Source organism: Lepisosteus platostomus, chromosome 6, assembly GCF_059453375.1.
Source record: "Lepisosteus platostomus isolate fLepPlt1 chromosome 6, fLepPlt1.hap1, whole genome shotgun sequence".
Lineage (NCBI taxonomy): Eukaryota > Metazoa > Chordata > Actinopteri > Semionotiformes > Lepisosteidae > Lepisosteus > Lepisosteus platostomus.
In genome coordinates, this window is record NC_142616.1 from 31,715,263 (window position 1) to 31,741,628 (window position 26,366).

Sequence of the window (26,366 nt, forward strand, 5' to 3'; positions counted from 1 at the left end):
ATAAAGGTGTCTGCTGAAAAAAAAATGGCTTTCAACATTCGAATACTGTATTTCCAACCCGCTTTGTAAGTCCGCTCGAGTCGGTGAAATCATCCATTATGGCTTGTTTTATGCACAGATGAGAGCAGCTGTGTTTATTGAATGAGCCTACTGCTTCAGACTGTTTTTCTGTTTTATGGAACCCCCCAATTAAACCTTTAGAACTACAGTTTAAGAACAACGAACTTCGAATATTTTTTTAAAAAAATGATTACATTTGTAAGATTTGATATTACTTGGGGGACAAAAGGTACAATTAAAGACAGTGGGAGGAGTGAAAGACACTTAACAAATGTTACTATCAATATTTTCTAAGTGTTCACAAAAGATTGTTTAAAGCTAATTAAATAACTAACCAATATAGGTATGCCAGGTCAAAATGCACTCAATACAATCATGTTATTCGTCTATACTTGATTTTTATTTTAATAATAAAAATTAAGAAATGGGTCAAATGGACAAGTTAAGATTAATTCCACACTGCAAAGTAGAAAGAAGAAAATGTTTTGTTCTGCAGTTTGAGGGAGAGTGAGTAAGGTAGCAGGAGACTAAAGCACCTTACCCTGCTACCTTACTCTCTTTCATTTACATCCGAAGAAAAAAAACAATTTTTCTTCTGTTTTTCAGTGTGGAATTAACCTTTACTTGATCCTTTGCAGCCTACGTACACTACGCAGCTCCCCACTCAACCTTGTTCAACTGAGTCAAATGGCTTACTACTTACTGAGAGGTTTCAACTGAAAGTAAACGATTAACACAGTATAAAAAATCTGCCAGCCTGTAAAGACCTTTAAACAAAGATCTTTGCCTAACTGCCTTCGTCCCAATGTAAATATGCACAGACTTCAGGTAAGTCTTGTAGGACTGACTGCTGATTTTTTTCCCACTCTTTTCAAGGGGGTATGATAACACTGCACAGTTCTGTTGGTGAGGAGGTTGGAGATTTGAACCTTTAGTATATAAATAGACAGTAAGAGGAGCTCAAATTTTGGGTAAGACATTCAGTATACATGAACCCCACAGCACAAACAAAATTTAAACAAATGCCATTTAGTTCTTAGAAATGAAAATTACAATGAAGACATGCAACCAAGATGTTTAACATATGTTGCAGTTCATATACGTCTCAGCAAAACATTTTCCAGTGCTGAAAAATGTCAACTTTAAACACAGTTGCAATTCTGTTACTAAACATCATTAAGAGAAAACAGATGTCAAATAGTGTGGTATACGATGAATACATAAATGATTCTTTACCATGTTTATTTAGTCACTTATTCTTGTATAAAAAATGTGTCTGGAGAAATACTGTATGTATAATGTATAATCTGTAAGTACTGAAAGACATACAATGAGTTAAGAACTAAGTGTTAATTCCCCCCAAAAAAAAACATTTCTGTCCTCAAGAACATCATTGGATGATAATTCTAACATACATTTTTCTTTTTTTTTACAGTGGTCCTATGCATTTAATATTAAACTATTAACAGTGTTAACAAACTCTATCCTTCTGGATCTTTAAAATTATACAGGTTTATATTCAGACATTCACACCAGACATCTTAAAATAATTTATTTGCCACCCAAAGCATTAAGGGGGTCATCAAAAATGCTGTGGCTTGTTTCTTCTGCCGTGTTTGTCTCTGGAACAGGTCGACTTTTCTTGGTTTTGGACTTAGACTTCACTGTGGTTTTTGCAGTACCAGGCGAAAAGATGTCATCTTAAAAACAGTAGAAAAAGTGTTATTATAGGTTTTTCCTGACAAGACTAACATTTTTCACTTACAACAGAGGAAAGAAAGAATTTGTAAAAATTAAACAAGGAGGGTTTCCAGCAAAAAATTGTGACAAACGCCATATGGAGATAAATAAAGGCATCCAGTCAAGTAAACGAGAACACTAAAAAAGCTTACAAATGCGAGGACACCACTCAGCTCATCTACCTAGACTGGCTGCTATAAGCATAAATAAGATAAATAAGACTCCAAACACTTTGTGAATACAGGCCTGTATAAAACAGCATTTATTTTCTTAATACTGCATGCCACAGAACAGTACTCTACCCTGTCTCTCATCATCTCATGGTCTTCTGTATACAGAGGTCAGAGGTACCAGTTTACTTTACAGACATATTTATCCCATTGAGTTACATTTATACCTACATATATACAACTACCCCTTTTACCAAATCAAGTGAAGTACCTTGCTCAAGAGGACAGCAGTGGCCCTAACTACCCTTTAGCCATATATGTTTTCTGATTTGACCACAAAAACACACAAAGCAAAAAACATTGCGTACAACAATCAGTCACTCACCCATATCATCATCGAATATCGATTTGGTCTCCACTTTCTTCTTTGACACCTTTCCTTTCGGTTTTGTTGCCATTAAGTCGGCAAATATATCAACATTATCGTCAAACAAGTTGACATCCAGGGCCTTCTCTTTAGCTTTTTTGGAAACTTTATCTGCCTCTGCTTCAAAGATATCGTCCTAGGTGTACAAGAATATAAGAATAACGAGATTTACCATTACATTATACTCACCAACCAGCAAACCCTGAAGAACTTGACCCAGGAGTAATAGCTTCACACTTCTGAATTTTAATTTATTGCATATTTTGTTTTGAGGAATAAATCAGAACAAAAAAAATATAAGGAGAGACAACACCAAGGATTGAAAATATTGTGTCATGACAAGTAGGGATTTGGTGTTATATACAGAATGCAAGAAATTCCCTGTTATACTTGAACTTGTAATTATTTAATTGGTTTTAATTTTTGCAGCTCTATAAACTGTGGCTCAATATCACAATCATTTCCTTAATATAAGGTCCTTCATTTCAGAAATTCCCAAAAAAGAATATAAAAGCACATCAGAAAATCTACCTGAAAGATGTCTTGCTTTGGCAGTTTAGGCTCTTTCTGTGCAGAGGAATTGGTTTCTTTCTTCACTGATACAGCACTGGTCTTCCCAATGTTAAAAATGTCATCCTCCTCTAGAAATGGGACTGATTTAGTTTTCTTCGAGGTTTTCTGTTTAGCAGATTGAAACAGATCATCTTCTTGGTCATCAAATATAGAAGGAACCACTTCCTTCTTTTGAAGGTGCCCCTGTGTTCTTGTCATGCCCTCAGGGATCTTTGATTTTGGGTTAGGAGAGGGTTCCTCTTTGGTCAATGAGGGAGCAAACAGGTCATCTGACCCAAAGAGGTCCTCATCTACTGTGGGCAACACGGGCTTGCTCCCCTCTGACCTGGCCGGCTCCTTCTCTCCTGCAGGCAGCTTGGATGATACCGGCACTTCTGGAGATGGCTGCTTACTTTGGGAGCTCGACATCATGTCTGGGGTTTGAGGGGATTCTGTGTGCATAGCGGAGCCGGACCAAGCGCCTGTGGCACTTTCAATTCTGTACTCCTCGTCCTTCACCTCGTCAGACAGCTGTGCTGCTAAGTGCCTGGCAGCTCTCGTTTGTGGTCTGCGATTGCCAGCTCCTCTGGCTCGACCCTTGCGTGAAAAAAAAACCCAAAATCATTCAGTTGAAATCAACAGAATAGGTTTGTTCGCTTTCGCCTTTTCTCTTTAAAGAAGAGTGGACAGCCAGAACAAAGGAATGATGATGCAGCATTTTGTCATTTTGGATAGGTATACTTCCTACACACAAGCATGTCTCATGAAAACAAAGTTACGTTACTGTATTCCTTTGATGAAAATAATAAACCAGGTAAAATGTTATTTAGCAGAAATCTCCCACACTGAATCAACAATTCACACAAATTCAAGAAAAATCCTATCAATAATCATAATCCCTCAAAGAAATTGAAAATTGGGTGGTCTGAAAACTAAAGGATGTCTTTCAGTGACTTCATATTTGTTTCTGAAAAGATCATGTCTCTGGAGAGCGCATGTAAGAGAAGAGTACAGAAGGCATCGTCCACTTCACTCTACTTTAAAAAGAATCCTAAAAGAACCCATCTTCCATTTCACGTTGGGCTTTGTGCAAGCTGTCTTTGACGGACCTTGCTGGTGCTCTGCAGCGTGCTGGCCTGTGCTGGAGCTTCAAAGCTGACCCCCCCCTCCCCTGCAGGCTGAGGCTGTGAGGTGGCGGAGCTTGGCAGCCCGTCTGGTGCAGAAGGCTGAGAAGGTGCCGGGCCTGGGATCACACTCCCGGCACCAGGGATCCGCGGTGAGGCGCCAGGCAGGAGGCTAGCCGGATTGATGGCCAAGTTAGCCTACACAGGACATCAAATCCAATCAGTGATGAAGCAATCCCCATACATACTGCGAGTCGAGGCGTTTCGAACCCCAGAATCTAAAACACACATCGTACCAGTCAGCGCCTTGGAGCAACCTTGTTGTGCAAGGTGCTATATAAATGAATTCAGCAATGTCTTTGTTTTTTATACTATAACTGCAGTGTCAAGACTCAAAATACATATGACTACAAATATTATCTTCATGCTGCTGGGGACAAGTTTGAAATCAAATGCATTTGCTAATATTTGTTCTGATAAAGTGTTGTAGTGGATAGGGAAAATACAACACAAAAGACCAAAATACACAGGAATAAAAATAAAGTGAAATATGTCACAGATTTATTTACACTAAGCTTTAAGCACAATGTTTCAATAAGATGTTGGTATGAGATACAGTATAATGTTCAATAACCAAATTAGGTGGTGCATCTTTTTGTAAACTAAGAATTCAGAATCCACTATGGCAAATATCACATTTTCATATTAAAACCATCATACAGTATATATATGACGGAACTGATCATACTGGTCTGTGTATATAAGCACTGCATATATTTTCCAGCTCAGGTAACCATTTGCCAAAAGCAGTATATCCTAACACACGTCTGACATGCACATCTGAGACTCTGTATCAGTTGAAACTTAGAAGCATTTCAATTTGTTAACCACAATGTAAGACAGAAACTTGAATAATGTTAAAATTGTAACCCTGCCTAACCATAATACCACACTGCTGAACAAGATTAAAACTGGTTTAGGGTTCAGATGGGACTGTCAGTCCATGCATAGTATAAGCAATTATGCTATAATCTCACATTGTCTTAATACTCATGCCTCAAAGAAAATCCTGTATCAGGAAAACGATAGCTGAATTTCATATAGTGCAAGAAAAAAAGATTTTTTAAATGATTGAAAATGTCATAAGAAGAACTAGGTTCAAAACTAGCTTTATTAAAACCATGAACATTAATGAACAAACCTGGAAACTGATTATTTTAGCAAAATTTAGTATGTCCAAACAACTTCCTGAAAATATGACCTAGTTCTTATTTTGACCAAAAGATTGTGCATAGTCTCAGAAAGGTAGCTTCAGGCAATTTTGCCTGTATGTGTATGTCACATACAGAACACAGAAATCAAAAGGTTAGTGAAAATGAAAGAGATTTTGTTTGCTTAAAAGAGGAAGCTTCATAGTTTGTGAAGACAAAAACCCACTGAGACAGGCCACTGAAGTGAAGTGAAAAAGAAAATTGCAATAAAATTTACTTGAAGTTTTCCAATCCGTGAGGAAGGCTCTTTACTTTTAACAGGAGATGAGCCTGGAGGTTTCTGTGCAATCAAATAAGAGTAAGTTACATTGATCATACAGCTTACAACAACATAGCAATTGTGTATGCTTCTTTAGTATTTCTTTCTCAAAACAACATACTTGTAAAAGTGTTTGTTTTCTTACTGTACTAAGAGAATACCCATAAGCAAGGATGCACATATAAATTGACGACAATATTCTTTAAAACCCATATTTATCACCTTTTACACCACTGTGAGTCCATCAAAGCTTCCAGAGCTTATGAGAAATAATTCTCATGGTGGTAAGCAAAAAGTCACCCCTCATAACGTAAAAAAACATGGTGATCTGGATTCAGCTAATTATACAGATGTCAAGGATATCTTGAAAAATACCAAAAATTGTACCGTACCAAAAAAACGTGACCATTGTAATGTTCATTAAAGCTTTTTGAATTTCTACACATCACAGCAGGATTTTAAAAAATGCTGAGATTTTAAAGTTTTCTGACAAAACTGTAAATATGCAATATATGCATATTCTAAAATGCCTGGCTTACAACAGACTCACCTCAATTTCCACTGCCTTGGGCGGGCTTCCTTGTTTTGGGGGTTGTGTGGAAGCAGTTTTACCGATTTTCTCATTTTTTGCACCTGAAAGATCATCGTCTCTAGAGGATCTGGCTATCTTCTTCTCTGGCAGTTTCTACAATGTAAGTTAAATATAAGTTAACACACAAATAAAGTTTCTTTTAACATATTTGTAGGGTAACCTTTTATGTTATATTTTGATTATTTAAAATACTATAATTATATGTTATAATATGTTAATTATATGTCATTATATCATAAGAATTATCAGGATTGATTTAACAAACTATGAAATATACCTGTGGAGGTTTGGGCTTCACAGAGCTAAAAAGATCTTCCTCATCATCATCACCAAATAAAGCAGGTGCTACTGGCTTCACAGAGGTGGGCTTTGGGCTCTGTGAGGAAAAATCATTTTCACTGAAAGCAATTTTAGTCATTTTGTGACCATGCTGACCTCAGGTGCAGCATTGGAGTTGGTCTCAAAAGCATTAATGAAAAACTAGATGAGGAAAAAACAGTAACAGAATACTTAATGAAGCTTTTTCTAAAACTGATTGGTAACCACAAAAGCAGTTGGTATGCAAGCCTATTCCATTCAATCTATATTCAGAGCTTTTTGCATTTTTCATTCTGAATCGCCCATAATTGTCTCGACTCACACCGTGGACTTCTGCACAGCGCAGCAGGAATGAGGAAGTACACAGGAGCTCCTGCTACCTGTCCACCTGTCAAGCCATTGATATGCTGGTAGCTCCAGCTCCACAGCACCTGACAGAAGGTCTAGCGTTGACAGGAACAGTGGTGCATCCTTACTTACTTTCTTACTGCTGTCACTGCAAGCCTCTAGCTACCGAGACGTCAAAGAGCCCTGGCCCAGCAGTCTCAGCCATAACCACAACCTTAGCAGTGCTCTTGCTAGTAGACACTGGAGTTTGGGGAATCCTAGTCATACATGGACCGAGTGCCAATGAGCAACCCCTTTATCTTCTGACTGGTGTCCTTATTGGTTAGTGAAGTGGCAAACTACACTTATCTTGACAAATTAAGACAAAGTGCTGATTCCGCTTCGCAGCATCAGAGTAGAACAGTCCTACTGATGTCAATAACCACACTTACTTTAAAAAGATGAAAATTAAATATTGTACATACAGTACAGTAAAAGGCTTTGGACTAGAGCAGCGGGCTCAATTTCTGGAGGGCCCTGCCTCTTCTATTATTTGTTTCTCTCAGTTTCAGAGGTGGACTTATTAATTATTATTAACAAAACTATGGTAATAAATAATAATTGTAACCATTTATACCAGGCTCTGAAGTGTTTTCTAGCTAACTGCACCTTAAATTAAGTGACTGTTTTGAGCAAATGGCTGCACACGACCTTTATGAAAAATCCCATATATTAGTGAAAAAGAAACAGGTTAATTCTTTAATTGAATACTCAGATGCATGCAAAAAACAGAACACAGAACTGAGTACAAGACCCCCAGAGTACAGAGACACACTGACACTGTTTTTCTTATTAGCTTACAACCTCAAAATTAATCTTCTGAAAAAAACCTGTTTCTGATTTCAATGACTTTTCTTTATTGTCAAATTGTTGCCTACATGGTCTTACAAACTTCACAGCTGACACTGAAATAAAGTAGGTAAAAGGCATAAAAGGCATACTGCATATAAAACAGAATATTATTAATGAATCTTGTTTCAAAAACATAATCTGCACTTACCTTGACTGCTTTACTAAACAAATCATCCTCCTCATCACCCAAGGTGTCACCAAAGTGTGCTTTTGGGGCAGAATGGGAGATAGTTTCCACAGGTTTTGCAGCAGGCTTGTCCTTTATCTAGATACCAACAAAGAAGTCTTGGAAAGTTAGTCATATATAAATGATACCCATACAATACTCAGGTTCATGGAAATATGGAAATATTCATGGAAATATCTCCTGTAGTTATTTTAACAAAAAGGCTCCAATTATTACTGTTTAATGCTTCAAACAACTTTAAAACTATGACTCATCTGGCCACTGATTCTCAGAATAACTACATGTCTTCACACTTAAACAGGTGGTGAGATAAATGAGGAAACTGATCCAGTTCTATATGGAGGTCTATATGTGCAGAGAAGAGAAATGTATCTTCCTAGAACAAGGTAAGTTTAATAAAATTCTTCATACATGATGGGCCAGCAGTGGCCAAGACAGGTTTATTTTTTGTTGCTTTACTAGATCTTAAGCAGGCTAAGCAGTCTGGAATCTCACCACTGCTTTTCCTGTTGTGGCAAAGAGGTCAACATCAGGGTCGTTGTCCTTCTGTTGCTTCTGGCTGAAGAGCAGCTCTTCGTCTTGGAACACTCCTGTGCTCTTTGTTCGAGGCCTCTGCCCAGTGGACTAAAATCCATGCTTATCAGAATCCTTAGCCATTTTTTTCAAATGACAGGCTAAGCAGAGCTGACAGTCTATATCAAGACAACATCTCTATACAGGGTACATCACTCTTCAAAAACATGCAATATTAATGTAAGCACAGGTTAATCTTACACAGGGACTGAATCTTTGCTAAACTTTCACAAAACAGCACCAAATGGTTTGTTCATAACATGAAGCACCTATTAAAAGCCGATGATTAAGTTTATTTAGGAAACACGTCTAAAGTAATTAAAATTGTCCTTATAAAATGATTCTTTAATTTCCACAGTATACTCTTGGGTCACACAGAACATTAAGCTAGTCATTAAATAAAGACAAACTTAATAACTTCAATCAATGTTAACATGTTTCTCTTTCTCTTCACATACCTTCTGAGACACATTTTGCATTGTTGGCTTGTCAGATATTAATGTGGAATTTTGCCCTTCATCATCTTCATCATCATCATCAAACAGGCTCAGCACATTTTTCTTTTTCCCTTTCGGTTCCTCTTCCATTGGTGGAGGGGCATCTTTATACAGGAACTCATCATCCTCAGGGTCTTCCAAAGGACTCTATTTCCAAGAAAATGTCATTAACAGATTACATTCAATCATACTACCATGTTATACAATAACTGATAATATGACCTACATTATAAGAAAATATAATTAACCTTCCAATGTTAAAAATCCAAAATTTACTTTGCAGTACATAATTTTTTATTCATATCACCAAACTTTCATGAACAAAGATGAAAAAATACTTGTTTTACTCATCCTTTTGTTAAATAAGGTTTAAAGGCAGTACTTACCACTATGACTTATGGGACCGCACTTTAGTTATCTAATTAGGCATATATTAAAGACAAAATATAACAGATGAATCTATTTTAAATAATGGACACGAAAGACCTCTTGACTCATAGCTCATGGGTTTCAGGCTTTTTGTGGGGAGTCTGTTCTACCCTTAGTCACGTGGGTTTTCTCTAGCTACTGTCCTCCAGTTTCTTCCCACAGTCCAAAGACCTGATGTCTACTAAACCCTGAATGTTTGTCTGGGCATTAGTGTTTCCTGCACCCACTGTCTGCCAGTTACGCTCCAACTTCCCAAGACCTTGTATAGGAAGAAGTTATTGGAAATGGATGGATGGGTCAATAAACATCTCTCCAAATGAACAAATCATGTGTTTCCTTTTGTTTTTTTATCCAAGTTGCTGGTAAATATTTCAGAATGGAAGGTCAATGCATCTTCACTTGCGATAATGTTTATCTTAAAATTCTGTGGAAGAAATATCATTTCAATTTGACACAACTTTCTAAATGAACTGGGATTTTTACCTTAACGCCTGGTTTCTGTTGTCCAAACACATCGATTCCTCCAAATAAGCTAACTGCTCCGACAGGAGGCTTTTTGAGGCCTGTGCTTTCCACAGAAGGTTTTGCTTCGGCTGGTGTTTCAAACAAGTCTTCCGTCTTATCTTTGTCAAACAGAGAGGGAGCTGGAGGGTCTGCAGGCGACTTCTACAGCACAGACCAGTGAGATAAAGCTCTGAGTGAGAATCACAGTTTTCCATTCATATTCTGTTTTGCTCCATTTCGAAACATTCATACATTACCAGAAAAAGGAGTAAAAGCTTAATTTTAATCTTACAAACCTTAAAACCACAAAAAATCCTCATGTTGTGTACTGTACACTTTTGTCATAAACTTGGGAACAAAGTATGAGTTAATTTTAACTCCGTTTGAATAGTTATTTTAGAATGTACAGACTGTAAATCTGTCCTTTAATTTATGCTGTAAATATACCCTGGAACAAATAAATTTAAATATCTTATTATCCATTAAATACAAGTTTATAGACAAGTTGTAGAAAATAGACAGGTCTCAAAGCTTTATTATGATACATGCATCAAAATTCATATCTTACATATCGTGCTCACAGAAAGAACAGCAACACAAATACAAAAGACTCTTTATTTAACAGGAAGACATGCACATTAATAAGGTTGCAATATCTGCCTACCACCTTAGCATCAGGGGCAGTGATACCCGTAGCTGGTTTGGCACTAAACAGTGACCCCTTGTCCCCATCATCCTCATTGTCATCCTCAAACAGAAGAGAGACTCTCTGAGGCTTCTTCTGACTAGGAAATAAAGCAAAAGTATGCAGCATGAAAACCATAAAGAGAAGTAGCTAGAAAAAACCTATAGGCTAAACCTTCAGCTGCATCTCCAGTTATTAAAACTATTGAAGCTTTCCTGATCTGTTTTTACCTGGGTCCCTTTGTGGCAGGGAACAGATCGTCATCTTCATTATCATCAAACAGGCTCGCCTTCTTCTGGCTGGAAGGGGTGGTCTCTTTACCTGTTGCAGTTCTGGTTTTTGTCTCACTCTTGTCTGTACTTGGCGTCATTTTTGAAGTTACCCACTGATCCTGAAATGATGGAGTAACATACTGTAGTAACTATGTCAAACAAAAGCAACCTCTTCAGTCAGCAACAGTAACACAATCAAATACAAAGTTTAGTTACCTCTATCCATTTTATATAAAACCATAAACACCATACGAGTATGAAACACATTACCTCTATCCATTTTATATAAAACCATAAACACCATACAAGTATGAAACACATTACCTTTTACAACCTCTTGAGACCTCTTTAAAACAAAATAAAATTTGGGGTTTATTACCAATTAGAGGAGAGAGACAACTAGCCTGGAAACGCCTGGGCTGCTACTGTGTCACTGAGAGCCAAGACAGTCCTGATTAACCATCCTACCCCTGGCATAGGATACAGTCATCAGTGACATGACCCAGGCTTGAACCCGCAGTTAGAGAGTTCAACCTGTGCTCAAACAAAAAGCCTATTTAAAACAATTCCCTTTGAAATGAGCAGATTGTGGGCTGCATGCAAGATAAGGTTAAAATTAACATTGGAAATTGAAATCAGAAGAGACCACAAGATTAAAATGGTGCTAATTAAAGCATTGTGATGCTTTAGATTGTATGCTGTGGAGTGCAGCCACACACTAAATCTGTTGGGTGCGTAACTTATCAAGCTATTTAGATGGTAAAAAAGGTGTTATTTATGACATGTTTTACAAGGCCAGGCTAAAGAGCAACGAAGCAGTCTTTGACAGTAAAATGTACTTCAGAATTTACTACAAATATAAACGAAGTAAAGAACTAAAATAAATGAGACATTTCTAGTCCACACAATACCTCATCATCGCTGAAGAGTGAAGCAGTATGGGGTTTGTTCGCTTCTTGTGGGGATGCTTTTCTTTCCTGAGATATTTTCACGGTTGACTTTGGAGGTGCAGAAGCAAACAGATCCTGATAAAGTACAGCAAAAAGTTGCACTTTTTAACTTTGTTTTTGTGAAATCAAAACCCTTTAATTTTTGTGTCAAAAGGTACATTTCTAGCATTGAAAACTATCACTCCTTATTTTGCTACAGTATGCTTTTAATGTTCAGTTTGAGAGTTTAAGCAAACTACAATGGTAGAAAGGCAGGGACTAGTTGAACAAGTTAAAGCCCAAGTTAATTCAGATTCTCCCGATCCTTTTTTCTAATGAATCTCATAACAAAGCACATAACAAAGGTCAGAAATATCACCGTGCATGCTACTACAGGATATACAGAACAAGCTTTTATTTAACCATGAAACACTAAGTAAACCAGTAGGTAGGCAACAGGCTCCTTATTATACAACTGCAACAATCAGAGGAAGTTAAATTACAGATTAAATGATTTACCTCTTCCTCATCATCATCAAAAATGGAAAGTGGTGATTTGCTGGCTTGGCTCTTGGTTACAGGTGCAGGTTTTGACTTATTTTTATTAGTGTTTTTACTGGATGGAAATATATCCTGTGATGTTTAAATAAAATAGTTTGTTAGTGGATCTGGTTTCATTTTCGTGATATGGTCATGGAAAAACAGTAACAGCAATAAACGTTGTAACTGTTAAGTTTGTGTTCTAGCCAACAAACAAACATCTCTCAAAGCGGAGTAATAAATAATATGTAAGATTTAGATAAAAAACATATTTCCAAAGATGTCATGCTGTACAAAATTCATGCTGAACTTCATGCCACTAAAATTGTCCACTGACAATTTGAAACGGTGCTTCAAAATCAAAATAAACCTAAAAGAAAACAGAAACAATACGCTTATTTCCTCTTAAGAGGAAAGCTACTTTAAAATGGCATACCTGTGACTCTTCCTCATCTGAGAAGAGACTTTTGGATTGGGACTTCTCAGTAGGTTTGGCTGCTGTCTTGAAAATGCCTTGTGAAGGTATATTCTGTAAACCAGACATTATTGTTGAGTCAAAATTTTAATGCATTAAGTATCACTTTAAAGGGGAACTGCTGTCCCAATTTCTCAGACCGGTCATTAAATCTTGGTAAACAAAATAAATTAATTGACGTTATAGAAAAAGTTTACAAATTCCAAATTAAGTACAAAATCCTGAGCTTTGTGAAAGTACTGTGTGTTGTCGTAAACCCCTGGTCTCACCAAGGGCGATAGCAAGAGGTCACAAAAATTGTGACGTGATGTGGCCCTTCCTGCTCACTAGTCACTGCAATCACAGAATATGGCTTTGCACATACCTGTAAATTTTGGTTTACACCTTACTGTGTACATTTTACTTTCATTTTGGTTTGAAATACACTCATCAATGCTGATTCTTTCTAACACCGAAATGTAAAAATAGCATTGCAGTTCCCCTTTAATATGATCTTGCATTTGACAGCCTTATTCTCAATTAGCATATGCATATGCTAATTGAGAATAATTAGATAATTAATAATTATAAGATAATAATTAATAATTGCTTATTCTCATTAGCATAACCAGCAGCCATATCACCCTGCAACTCACAACTGGCAACCCAATGAAGCTAAGCAGGTGTGAGCCTGGTCAGTACCTGGATGGGAGACCTCCTGGGAAAAACTAAGGTTGCTGCTGGAAGAGGTGTTAGTGGGGCCAGCAGGGGGCGCTCACCCTGCGGTCCATGTGGGTCCTAATGCCCCAGTATAGTGACGGGGACACTATACTGTAAACAAGCGCCGTCCTTCGGATGAGACATAAGACCGAGGTTCTGACTCTCTGTGGTCATTAAAAATCCCAGGGCGTTTCTCGAAAAGGCGTCCAGGCCAAATTTCCCATTGGCCCTTACCAATCATCCTCCTAACAATCCCCATCTATGAATTGGCTTCATTACTCTGCTCTCCTCCCCACTGATAGCTGATGTGTGGTGAGCGTTCTGGTGCACTATGGCTGCTGTCGCATCATCCAGGTGGTGCTGCACATTTGTGGTGGTGGAGGGGAGACCCCATTACCTGTAAAGCGCTTTGAGCGGCGTGTCCAGAAAAGCGCTATATAAGTGTAAGCAATTATTATTATTATTATTATTATTATTATTATTATTATTATGTAGCATTATGAGTTGCTCCTGATGCCCTCTCTGGTGAAATGCTGAATCTCAAAGGTGAGGTACAGTAAGTATTTCTTTATGCTTTATGTATTTCTGTTGGCAAGAAATGTATTTTTCATTTCCCCCCTTTCAAACCAAAGTACTACTGTAATCATACCTTGGGTTCTCCTCATTACAAACAAACCAGAGAAACCTCAAGCATGTGCCACCATCCCAAGCTGTTTCTTGACCTTAAAGACGCAAAGCAAATGCTTTGTTTTGTCAATGAATTTCAGACCTTTTCTTCTGATATAACACAAAAGTTCAAATGGTCCAAAGAACAAAAGAAATTCGGGAACCACCACAGGCAGCAGAGTAACATTCATATCACCTCTTCAGACTTCTCAGAGTCTTCACTGGTGGAGGGCTGTCGTTTCCTCTGACTTTCAACCAGGAGAGTTTTGGTTCCTGGCCCAAACATTGAAACGGCTCCTGCAGGCATCTGTAAAAGAGTAAAACAACTAAATGTCCCACCCTTCTCTCTCTGTCTTTATTTTCGTCTTCATAACACGTTGTCTTTAGAAAGACCATTGAAAGACTTTAAAAAAATAAGCTGCTTCTGGAATAGGCTGAATATAGAAATATGAGAAATACATTTTACTGATTTAGTAATAATACAGCAAACTACACATTTCTTCTAATGCATGTAACAGTGTAATTGATAAGATTTCCTAACCTCAAAATAGTCCTGAAAAAAGATCAAACAAAAAAAATGGATGTGCAAAGAACATGGGCAAAGGACAGAATGTACCTTTTTCTCAGGTACTGAGACCACCTCCTCCTCATCATCCTTATCTTTCTGATGGGGAGCTGCTGCACCTGAGTTCTTAATGAAAACATCTGAACTATCCCCATCATCTTCTTCATCTTCCCCAAAGAGATCCACTGTTTTCTTCTGCTTTGGCTTTTTCAAACCTACAAGAAGATAATAAAAGTAGTATGTAAATAAAAGTATGAAAATGCAGTAAAACACATTTTTAATATCTTATCTTCAAATGTTATTGAAGAAGTGCCAATGTATATTCTTTACAGATCATCAAATCAGCATCTAGCATTATTTAGTCATCTGTATACAATACACAGGCCATACAGTATGTGAAAGGTTAATCTGTACACTACGAAGAAATGAAGAAATGACAATTAGTGTTAATTTATTTACTTAGAAGGGCAGACAATAAAACTTAAAGAAAAGTATGTACATTAAGTGCATAATTACTACTCACCTTTTTTATTTCAGTCATAAAACAATCCATGTTTATAACTTAAAATCACAGGGATGAACAGGAAAAAAATAAAATTCTATTTAATGTTACTTTACTATTTTGTATATAAGTAGTTTTTGTTGAAATAGTAAAATTAAGTTGTATATAACTGTACATTTGTTTGCAGAATGTATTGGGCATTTACCAGGATCTGATTTTTTTACACTACTTCCACTGAAGATGTCATCCTCTTCCTCGTCATCATCAAAAAGCCCTCCCAGAGATTTCTGCTTTGGTGCCAACTTGGCTTTGTTTTCCACGGGAACCCCATTTTCTTTTCCTTCACTGGATCCAGAGTCTTTTGTGGGACTGAAGAGGGTGTTTCCTGAGGAATAAAAAACAACTTCACGTCCTTCACAAAATAAAAAACTGAACACAGTTTTATCAATTGTTCACAGTACGTGACTTTTAATTTCTCATTTCATTCTAAAACCACTTAAGACTTGTAGAACCTGCACTTGTAGAGACTCTGAATGAACAAAACCTCCAGACCCCACTTAAAAACAACCCCACAGCACAGAAAGCAGTGCACAAGTTATATCTGCCCTTAAGACTGTCCTTGGCTTGCTAGAATCTGCTACAAAAATACTGCATGCGATGGTCTTGCTGAATCATGCCATCTCCCGCTGAACTCTCAACAAAGTCCATCCAGTGAACCAAAACCAGTTTCCATATTACCGAGTGCCACACACAAAATGAAAGCTCCTGGAATTATGGTAAAATTGTATTTCTCTATACACGAAATACTGTAGTGCTCTTGTGTCTTGTTACTTGTACTTGTACTTGTTACTTGTCTTGTACTTGTGTCTTGTTGCGTCTTGAGGGCGGAGCGGTGGCTCTGTGGCTAAGGATCTGCGCCTGTGGCTGGAAGGTTGCCGGTTCAAATATCCCGCAGCTGGCAGAGGAATCCAGGGGTGCCGTACAATGGCTGACCCTGCACTCTGACCCCAGGCTCTCTCCTTATCTGTGTGTTTGTGTGTCTCATGGAGAGCGAGCTGGGGTATGTGAAAAAATTTTCTTTTCATTCCTAATGCAAGAAATTGTATAGGGCTGATAAAGTGATGTTATGTTATGTTATGTTATGTTAAAGATTTATGTAATCTCATTTACACCTCACCTGGATAAATGGAGACAGCACCAGATGGGATTTTTTTGTTGCTTTTAGACACTGTAGGATCTAAAGCCAAAAAACAAAAGTTGTTTTAATTGTGTCAATGCCATTAAACTATTTATCACGGTGATGTGACCCAGATGAGAGCTGAGACAAATATACACAGTATGTATTAAGAATGGAAGCAATCTTTCTAATAAACATAAACCGGAAATAATCAGATTAAAACGTTTTGCCAGAAATGATGGAAATGTACATTACTTAATTAACTAATCAAGTAATTATTTTTCATCACTTACAGCCCAAGTAACAGTTTCTCTAGATTACCCTAATGAAGCCTTATTAAAATATTAAAAGAACTAAAACTAATTCCGCTTTTGCCTTACTTAGAACTATGCAGGTTTGCTTCCTGTTCTTTCCCCTATTCTTGTGTCCATCTTATCACACTGATATCCCTTACTTGTCAGTGCTTTACTGATCTCTCACTTCTGTATTTCTACTCTGTAGAGGAGAGTTGTTTCACTGCTGGTACAAAACGGTTCATAAATTACAGGGCTGCAATTACAGTTTCAACCCTGAGTGTTCACGTACAAGGTGACACAAAGTACACAAAAGTAACTTTATAGTGTAGAATAACCAGAGCTGAAAATAAAACAAAAACTGCATTGCATTTTGTTAGATTAGTGCCTCCCAAAAGTCTGTTCTATTGGAATCCACTGGTAAGATGTGAAACCCCCATCAGACACACCTTTACTGACAGGTAATTCTTTTGTCTTATCTTCAGCCTCGTGTTTTGGCGCATCAGCAAACAGATCACCCTGCAGGGTTTAAAATAACATTATAAACTTTATTTTACATTGCCTATGTAATCAATCATCTTAATACTTAGATGAAAGTACTTAATACTTTCCAAAAATAAACTTAGAGTGAAATAATATATAATCACTTTCAATACTGGTGTTCCTCTTCAAGCGTTATGATATCTTCAAATAGGTAGCAATTAACCAAGCTAAAATTAGTCAAATTAAGTTTAATTTAATTTACAATCAGTAGTGACTACAGGAAACATGACTCTATTTGAAAACAAAATGATTAGCTGCTATTAAACAATCACTCACTTCATCGTCATCATCGAACAGCCCCTTGCCTCCACTAAACAGTCCTCCTTTACCACCAAATGGAGAGAAATCCTCGTCTTCCATTTTTGGGGGTTTGAACAGCTCATCACTGTCCTCCTCATCTAGGTACGGGGAAGATGAACATCGCTTTTCAGAGCAGTTATATCACACAAAATATCTGAATCTTCAATTAAATCTTAATTAAATCCTCATTTACTTTAAATAGGACACTTATGGTTACATTTGTAATAACCTGAGCAGACCCCTTTTGATTTTATAAGGATTAAAGGGCTTTTTTTGTTTTGCAGGAAACATAGGTTCCTTTTGGCCAAGCCTCTTGCAGTTAGTTTCTCAGTGTAATCGTAGGGGTTAGCAGAAGTTCATATAACTAATAAAGATGTAAGACTAATAGTATTCGGTGAATAGAGCCCTTCCCCCCAAAACTGTAGATAAAGAATTATACTAAAACACATTAACTGAAGGAAAATGCATCAAGGGAAAACAAAAAGGCAAGCAAGCATGTAGGGGTGCAAACACACAATTTCAGAATTCTTTTAACCTCTTCAACCAGACAATGGAGGAACACGATGTACAGAATGTACATAATAAGTGTGCAGACCAAAAAAGTGAAGATATGACTTCTCCTCAGCAGATGTTGCTACTAGCATCTAGAAGAAAATGAAGGGCCTCATTAATGCTAAATAATCTGATTCTGAAGTACTGACTACCTTTCATGAACTCATCTGAAAGAGACAGATCAATCCCTACTTTTCACTTGTGATCAAGTGAAAGAACAACATAATCAGCCTAATTGGACGTGTGACAGAGCCCACAGCCACTCATGTCTGTCTGATTATTTCCCTTACTTATTAAATGATGATTAGGATTGGTTGGAATAACATGTCATTACAACCACTAAAAATAAAATCTTATTTCTGAGAAAAAAAAGTTGTAATATTGTGAGCAAAAAGCCTTTTAAAAAACGTATTTGAGAATCTTAGGAGATTCAGTTAAATTCATGGTTTTATTTTAGTTTTGTATGCTTATGTTTTACTCTGACAATTATAAAGAACTGCCTCCAAAGTCGTGCCATATCAGGGGGTGTCTTTTGGTTTCCCAGATAAGAATTCAAGATTTAGCAATATCAGTAATAAGATCGATCATCATGTTTTCCTGCTAGGGGTGAGTTTACCCTACCCTCGGCTTTATCAGGTTTGGACTCTCTCTTTGCTTTTCCCTTCTTCTTTGATGCAGATGGAGCTGATGATAATGCTTAAAAACAGAATGGATGAAATTCATTAATGAAATGAATAGAATGTACCAAACACATGTCACTTTGTGTTGCAGTATACTGACATATTGTTTCTTCAGAAAAAGCAAAGCTCAACATCAATTTTACTAGCATGACACTGAAAAACTGCAATTTCTCTGTTGCTAGTAAAATAGCAGCAAAGCATTTTAAAAAAAGTAAATTAATTAATACTAATGAGAGATTAAATGGCCTGCTCCAACAACAACTATAGACCTACATTACTTTTTGGTTTTTATGTTTAATATATTTCATTTTGTGCAGGTACGCTTTACAGTTCTTCCAATTTTGAGTAAAACAGATCCTCCACTGTGCTTTATTATACTAAATGGTATAAAAGGAAAAAAAAATGCAAACAAAGATAGTGAGCTGAACGGGTTATACTTTTTGAATTTAATTCACTTCTTTAGCATTTTAAAGCACTTTAAAGCCCCCAAACGCAGGATAAACTCACAAGACTGATCTGCATCTTGCGTGCTGGGCACATCTCCTTTAATACGAGCCGCCAGTTCGTCTGCAAAGGAGGACTGTCCCATGGAGCCCTGGAACAATTCAGGCACAGGTGATAAGTCACTGTGTTTAGGAATACATGATGAAATGTACATACTGTACAAAGTGCACGGAATTTACATCACACATTGGGATTCTGAAATAAACGGTACTAATACCTTCTCTAAAAAACACAAAATTATATAAAAAATAACAATTCAAACAAGACTGGAGCTCCCACAACTTCCAGGCAACTCTTTTGTGTCAAAAGCTTTTCCTTGGGTCATAAGGTATTTCCAAGAGCTCGTGGAGGGAATAATTGGCACAAGCAGGAAACAGCACCAGACTCATTTCAATTGAAATGACAGCATTTAACTAATGAATTGACTTCTTTCTACTTAAGCGTTACCTTTTTATCCTCATCTTCTTTGTCTGATTCACCAAATATGTCTGAGTCATCATCTTCCTCCTCCTCTTCATCATCACTGACCATTGGCTTCTATTGAAAACGAATGACATTTTCGCATCTTGAAATTTGCTCTTCTTACAAGTTGGAGGTGGTTTAATTGCTGTCTGCTATTTTGAAATGAAAATCAGATGTCTTCCAAAAAATGTCAGTGTGACTCTAAGAATAAATCCACCAGTCGGTAGACTTACTTTTTTCAGCCTCCCTTGTAACTCATCATCCTGATCAAATTCATCCTCGGATTGCTGTTATTTTTAAGAGAACAGCCAAAGGTTAGATTTCGACTACGTCATTCCAACAGGCATCTAAAAAGTCCAAAGTCCAGCAGGCTATCTCACCTCCTCGCCCTTGTCCTCTTCACTGTCAATGACACTATCACGGTCGCTATCAATTGACATTTCTAAAACACAAAGGAGACAATCCAATAGACAATCCTGTCAATGTACTGTGGCTGCTTTAAGGCACAATGTGTTGTACATTGTAAAGCAAATAATTCAAAGGAAAATGCAATTGTTTGATGAGGGCACATTTTACATTATTCCTGCAATAAAAAGTTTACTATCCAATCTGAACAATGTTGAAAGTTATGTTTATCAGCGTAACCCCAAACTATAAAAAACACAGTCAGTTACAAGTACCTAATACAGAACGTTTAGCTGACTTACAGCAGACTGTAAGCAATTTAATATACTTACTGTGTTTATGTGCTAAAATCAACCTATTCTGACAGATAATAAAATATTTAAAAGACCCCTGACACACATAAAAAAATCCTACACAATTTGGGAGCAAATCTAAATAATTTGTCTGTATTTCTTAAATTTTAAGCCTGAATTTTGCAGACAAAGAAATAAAGATTTACTTGAACTCATCCAGGAGAAAAGATAATACCTTCGCTAGAAAGATCTCCAAGACCCACATCATCCTGCTCCATGAACAGTTGAGAGCCTATCAGGTAAGGTAATGGTCTATCAACATACAGATCCTGACGATACATGAAAATGAAAACAGAACACATGTCAAACACAAACTAGGGTTTAAATATTCAGAAATTAAACAGAAAAGCTATTTTTTGATGTAATAACTAAGACATTGTCAAAAAAAGATTATAATTGCTTTGTTGTCAAAAAGTCTTCAATTAAACTATCAGAAAAGTACAATATGTAAAGGACGATATTTGCTGAGAGTCACAAAACGGTGCCCCTGAACTTTAATATACAGCATATTGTCCAAAATATTATAGAAGATCCCTTAAAGCAGATCAATCCACCTCCAGCAGCAAATGTAACTTCACATCCCAACCTTGGCTCCACTAAGGTTCAGAGACATCCATCTTAGGAGCAATCAGCATTCTCCTCAAAAAACATACTGTATACAGTAATCTGTTCTATGTTCTGTTAGTTCAGCATCTTCTTGTAGCCTAAACTGTGAGTCCTATTGTTGTTTTTACAGTATCTTCCAATTACTCCCTGTGAATTCACGAGGCTGTCTAAATTGATACACTAGCCAGGTCTGCTGTTTCCTCCAGCAATGCACCTGTGACATGCACACTAAAAAGCATTCATCTTATGACATGATTTACAATATCCTTTCTACTCACAGCACACATCTGTCAATTGGCTTCATTACTCTGCTCTCCTCCCCACTAATAGCTGATGTGTGGTGAGTGTTCTGGCGCACTATGTGTGCCGTCGCATCATCCAGGTGGATGCTGCACATTTGTGGTGGTGGAGGGGAGTCCCCATTACCTGTAAAGCGCTTTGAGTGGAGTGTCCAAAAAAGCGCTATATAAGTGTAAGCAATTATTATTATTATTATTATTATATAGTTCTGATCTGCTATAATTTTACAGTCCTCAGGAATCATGGGACAAGACAAGTATAACCTTTGTAACCATTTTTACATTCTTTTCATATAGCTGTTTTTACCTAAACTATGTGGATTTCTTGAATGAGACAGTATGTAGGCATATCATCTGATAAGGATGATAAATTGTTCTCTATATCGAAAGCCTTACCTTGGGTTCCAGTATGGGCTCCACTCTGTCTGCGGCTTCCTCATCCTCTGAGTCCGAGTTTCCTGCTTTAATGTCTAGTTGTTCAAATGCTGACTCCAAAACTCTCAATCCATAATTCACTGCTTCCTGAATCTTTGGAATCAACTCAGCCTCCTTCTGCTCTCGACTTTTGTCCTACAGAGATGACAGCAACAACAAAAATAATTTCAAAATGATTTAGCATTGGCAGTGTCATTTAATATGGAAAAGGTTGTGGCACTAACCTAAAGGACTTTCAAGTCAGTATACAGTACTTCAATGATGTGTAAAAATATTCACAATGTCACTAAAGAACCATTGAATACCTAAGGCTGACAAGTGTGATAAGACAATAAGAGAAGTTAGAGAAGAGACCATTTAACCTACGGTAACTTGTTTATCTGGCAGCTAGAAACTGATTGATCTGTGGATCTCATTCAGCCATTTCTTCAAAGAAGCCTAGTTAGGAAGAGTGACTAATGAAGTGATCTGTGATTACGTAGAACCATTTCCATTTTGAGGAAAGAAAAGCAGATGTCAATAAAAACTGGGCAGGTGTGGAAGTTGTACCTGTTCAGGCTGTTTTTCCACGGGCTCTGACTTAGACACTGGCTCCTCCACCTCCTCGTCATAAACTCGCTGATAAATTAGAAAAACAAACATTAACATAATCAGAAAAAAGCAGAGGTAAATAGTTTAAGGCAAAGGTACACAAAGTAAATACAAAGACATTAAAATTGTTATAAGAAAATTTGAAAATGCAATGTTTAAATTGTTAATTACTGTATTAGACAGTTAAGACCAGTTTAGTGTGAATATTTTACCAAATGGGACTAATAGTTTCCTATTTGTGTTATACATGGCTTTTAACTTTTTATTAATCAAATCTTAAGGACAAATAATAAAAACTAATGAGAATGGTTTCCGTCATCTAATAACTTCATTTATAAAAATAATACTCGTAATGAAGAAAGCAACAACTTTTTTTCTCTTTGTAAGCACTCATCTTTTCACAAAATCACGTTGCTTTCACCAAACGACAGGATTTGAATCAACATAAACACAGTGGGAATGCTGCAATAATGTTAATGGAACAATGCTAAAAAATCCCTGGCACAGGCAAACATAAAGAATCATGGAGAGAAAACATACGTTTTCTATGAACTGTGTATTTGAGAGCATGAGAAAATCATTAAAGACAGTGTGCAGGCAGCAGTCTGTTGCTTTTGTGTCACGAATGAGGCCATCAAGCTGCTTTTCAATTTCATGGGTCTTGGACAGCATTCGCTGAGAGAAGTCTTGGAGGAACAGAAGAAGCTGCAGAGACAATGAAAAAGGAAATAAGCATATTCTACACTGCACCTCCGTAACAACCAACAATGTATTGTAAGCCGATACAAAGGTCTGTTATTACATTACGAACACAAAAAACATAGACATACTGTATACCCATGAGCGATTAAAATATGTTTGCCCATAAAGTTATTCAATAAAACATACACTGCTCTTATTTATATTTATTTCATTAGCAAACATATGACATATAAAATGGATCATAATCAAGGATACCCAACTCTGATACTTAAAACATTTGAAATCCAGAAGCTTTTCTAGGTTTGTGAATAATGATTAGGAAAAGTAGTGGAAAAGAATGTTAAATTGCTCCAGTCTTGCCTTAATATAATAATAATAATTGCTTACACTTATACAGTGCTTCTCTGGACACTCCACTCAAAGTGCTTTACAGGTAATGGGGACTCCCCTCCACCACCACCAATGTGCAGCCCCACCTGGATGATGGGACAGCAGCCATAGTGTGCCAGAACGCTCATGACACATCAGCTATCAGTGGGGAGGAGAGCAGAGTGATGAAGCCAATTCATGGCGATGGGGATTATTAGGAGGCCATGACTGGTAAGGACCAATGGGAACTTTGGCCAGGATGCCGGAGTTATACCCCTTCTCTTTTTGAGAATTGTCCTGGGATTTTTAATGGCCACAGAGAGTCAGGACCTCGGTTTTAGTCTCACCCAATGGACGAGGCACTTTTTTATAGTGTAGTGTCCCCGTCACTATACTGGGGCATTAGGACCCACATGAACTACAGGGTGAGCGCCCCCTGCTGGCCCCACTAACATCTCTTCCAGCAGCAACATTAGTTTTTCCCAGGAGGTCTTCCATCCAGGTACTGGCCAGGCTCACACCTGCTGAGCTACAGTGGGTTGTTGAGTTGTTGGCTGATATAGCTGCTTGCTATATACAGGCATATAGAATTTCACCTAATGGCTGGTATAATTCTGGCTTAGCAACTTCTCATGGTCCAAACTGAATTACCCCAGAATCCGCAGCTAATGACCAGTTTGCACTGGTTTTGCGCATTTCCTCCAAAGTCCAAGGCCTTTCCCAGATATGTTCTCCCTCTGTGCCATTTTGTTCGGTTGGTCCATTGGCTAATGGCGCTGTCGGCCCATTCATCTACAGAATCATTCAGCAAAGACTGCATGGTTAACAACAAGCTCCCAAACGATGCTATCTAGAAATCAGACTATAAGGTTTTTAAATTTTGCTCTGTGTTAAACCTGGATGTTAAGAAATAAAAATTAAACTAAGTGATATCACATGACTATGCAAAGTAGTTTAAACCATTAAAGGATTTGAGTTTGATCATCCTCATTTCTCACATACATCAGCTATTCTAAAGATTTGCATAATGCATGAATAAAAGAGCTAGGGACATTTTTGGCATTCACTTATAAAATGCTGTTTTCAAAGTTCGTGAGGTTGTTTACGGATACGCAGGCGCTTTAAGAATTCTTTGCTCAAAATACTAAAGGAAAATAAGTGCGTCTATCAATTCTTCACCGAACACAGTACGCAAAAAACTGGCAATAGTTTTGTTCTGCTTTTCGTAATGCAATTCATTATTTCAACTAAACGTAACTTAGAATCATAAGCATCTTGTAAAACCTAGTCTCCTATAACTACAAAATGTATTATTATCATCATTACTACTAAAATTAAAACGTCAATGGCGATCATTGAACATCTTCAGCCTGAAACTACCTATCATGATGAAGTTCAGTTGGCTATACTCCTTTAGATTGCTTAATCATTAAAAGTGCAAGTTACAGACGTAGCCATCAAGAAAGATATATTTTTTTGCAGGTCATCATGGATCATACTTAACCGATTGAAAGATCATCGCTACGAATGAAGCTGGTTTAGAGATCTACAGCATTTCTAATGAAAACTGTGATAACACTCTTTGCTTAACTAGCACATACGTTATCTAAGAACAGGCGTTTTAGTAATTTCAATAAGACTAACAAAATGAAAGATTCTTTCAACACAAACGTAATTTTACAACTGGCGCTTGGCCGCGGAAAATAGGAATTTTAACATAGACAAGCCAAACGCTTCCCGCTAAGCTTTTGATATCAGCGTGATTTTGCTTACCTTGAATTAGAATTTCTCTTAAGTCCCTCGTACTTTATCTGACAAGAAAATAAACACTCTTGTTTTCTCAATGACTCTCTGACAGTTCCGCCATGTTCAGAACGTCTCTGCATCAGCTGACTGGAGTCACCTGACAAACTATAAAGAGACCACGTGAGCAATTCTAACCTAAATGTTTGGTAGAACTATTTTTTCTTTCTTTGTACAGAAGAAGACTAAGATTCTTTAGAAACTTTTTGTAAATACTGTAATGCTGAATATTTTACCGCAAATGATCAGACATTTTTAACCTTTAAATAATGTTATTAAAGATTGACAAAAAGTAGACGTTACTAGGCTGTTTTAAAGGTTTTGTTCTCCCATTGATTTGTGAACTGTTGCAAAGACCTTAGTCTGGAGCATTTCCACCAGAGACAGCTCCCATATTTTTTATAACATTTTAAAAGACAGCTGCTGCACTGACCCAGTTTGTCCCCTTTCCCCTTTCATGCAGGCTGCATTCCAGTAGATTACTGCCAATGCTGGCATGCAATGGGCGTAAGGCAGGATACACCTTGGGTGAGACACCAGTCCATGGCAGGGCACTCACAGATACAAACACATACACTCACACCATGGCCAAATCTCCCAGAAGCCAGTTATCCTTCCAGTATGTCTTCAGACTGTGGGAGGAAACCGGAGCACCCAGAGGAATCCCACATAAACATATTGTACAAATTCCACACAAATGGCACCCCAGGTCAGAAATTGAACTGAAGGCCCCAGCACTGCAAGGCAGCTAATCACTGGGCAACCATTATACACAATTTATTAGATATTCAGTGCATTGTAAAGGTCAATAAACTAAAAGAAATATATAAAGACAATATAAATCTTGTTTAAGCCTTATAGCCAATGCAAATCTTTAAACAAAAACATATAGATGTTTCATTCAGGTATTATTACATTTATTAGATATGTGGTCTATTTTCAGTTGAAAGATGGAAAAACTAAAAGAAATATGTTAAGCCTTAAAGCCAGTGCAAATCTTAAACAAAATACACATTT

The 26,366-nt window shown here is 37.2% G+C and overlaps 1 protein-coding gene across 6 annotated transcripts; it reads right to left on the reverse strand.

Moving 5' to 3' along the window:
• Window positions 1–1,073: 1,073 nt before the first annotated feature.
• On the reverse strand, window positions 1,074–25,452 carry washc2c (WASH complex subunit 2C). Of its 6 annotated transcripts, none has more exons than XM_088635414.1 (33): window positions 25,320–25,452; window positions 24,198–24,338; window positions 23,016–23,180; window positions 22,434–22,502; window positions 21,846–22,019; window positions 20,720–20,813; window positions 20,167–20,228; window positions 20,020–20,073; window positions 19,772–19,861; window positions 19,328–19,415; window positions 18,762–18,836; window positions 17,565–17,686; window positions 17,195–17,264; window positions 16,453–16,512; window positions 15,481–15,660; window positions 14,825–14,988; window positions 14,405–14,515; window positions 12,805–12,897; window positions 12,348–12,461; window positions 11,811–11,924; window positions 10,858–11,018; window positions 10,610–10,727; window positions 9,922–10,104; window positions 8,971–9,156; window positions 8,435–8,563; window positions 7,901–8,017; window positions 6,473–6,571; window positions 6,154–6,288; window positions 5,562–5,624; window positions 4,059–4,271; window positions 2,929–3,546; window positions 2,356–2,533; window positions 1,074–1,760 (listed from the first exon to the last, which is right to left on the reverse strand). In XM_088635414.1, exons 2-33 carry the CDS (start codon window positions 24,336–24,338, stop codon window positions 1,612–1,614), a joined length of 4,389 nt encoding a protein of 1,462 aa, XP_088491540.1. In that variant the 5' UTR covers window positions 25,320–25,452; the 3' UTR covers window positions 1,074–1,611. The 6 variants fall into 6 exon arrangements, with proteins under 6 accessions (XP_088491540.1, XP_088491539.1, XP_088491543.1 ...); XM_088635413.1 differs by having other exon boundaries at window positions 10,607–10,727; XM_088635417.1 differs by lacking the exon at window positions 18,762–18,836 and having other exon boundaries at window positions 10,607–10,727.
• Between the last annotated feature and the right edge of the window lie 914 nt (window positions 25,453–26,366).

Bases quoted from the DNA above. Each gene is read 5' to 3' on its own strand.
- washc2c (XM_088635413.1), bottom strand. From the start codon at position 24,338: ATGAATGGGCCGACAGCGCCATTAGCCAATGGACCAACCGAACAAAAT. The intron at 19,416-19,771 runs GTAACGCTTAAG...GAATTGTTCCAG, and splicing joins AAGAAGATGAGGATAAAAAG to GGCTCCATGGGACAGTCCTC. The intron at 11,925-12,347 runs GTAAATCATTTA...GTACTTTATCAG, and splicing joins TTGATGATGATGAGGAAGAG to GATCTGTTTGCTTCTGCACC.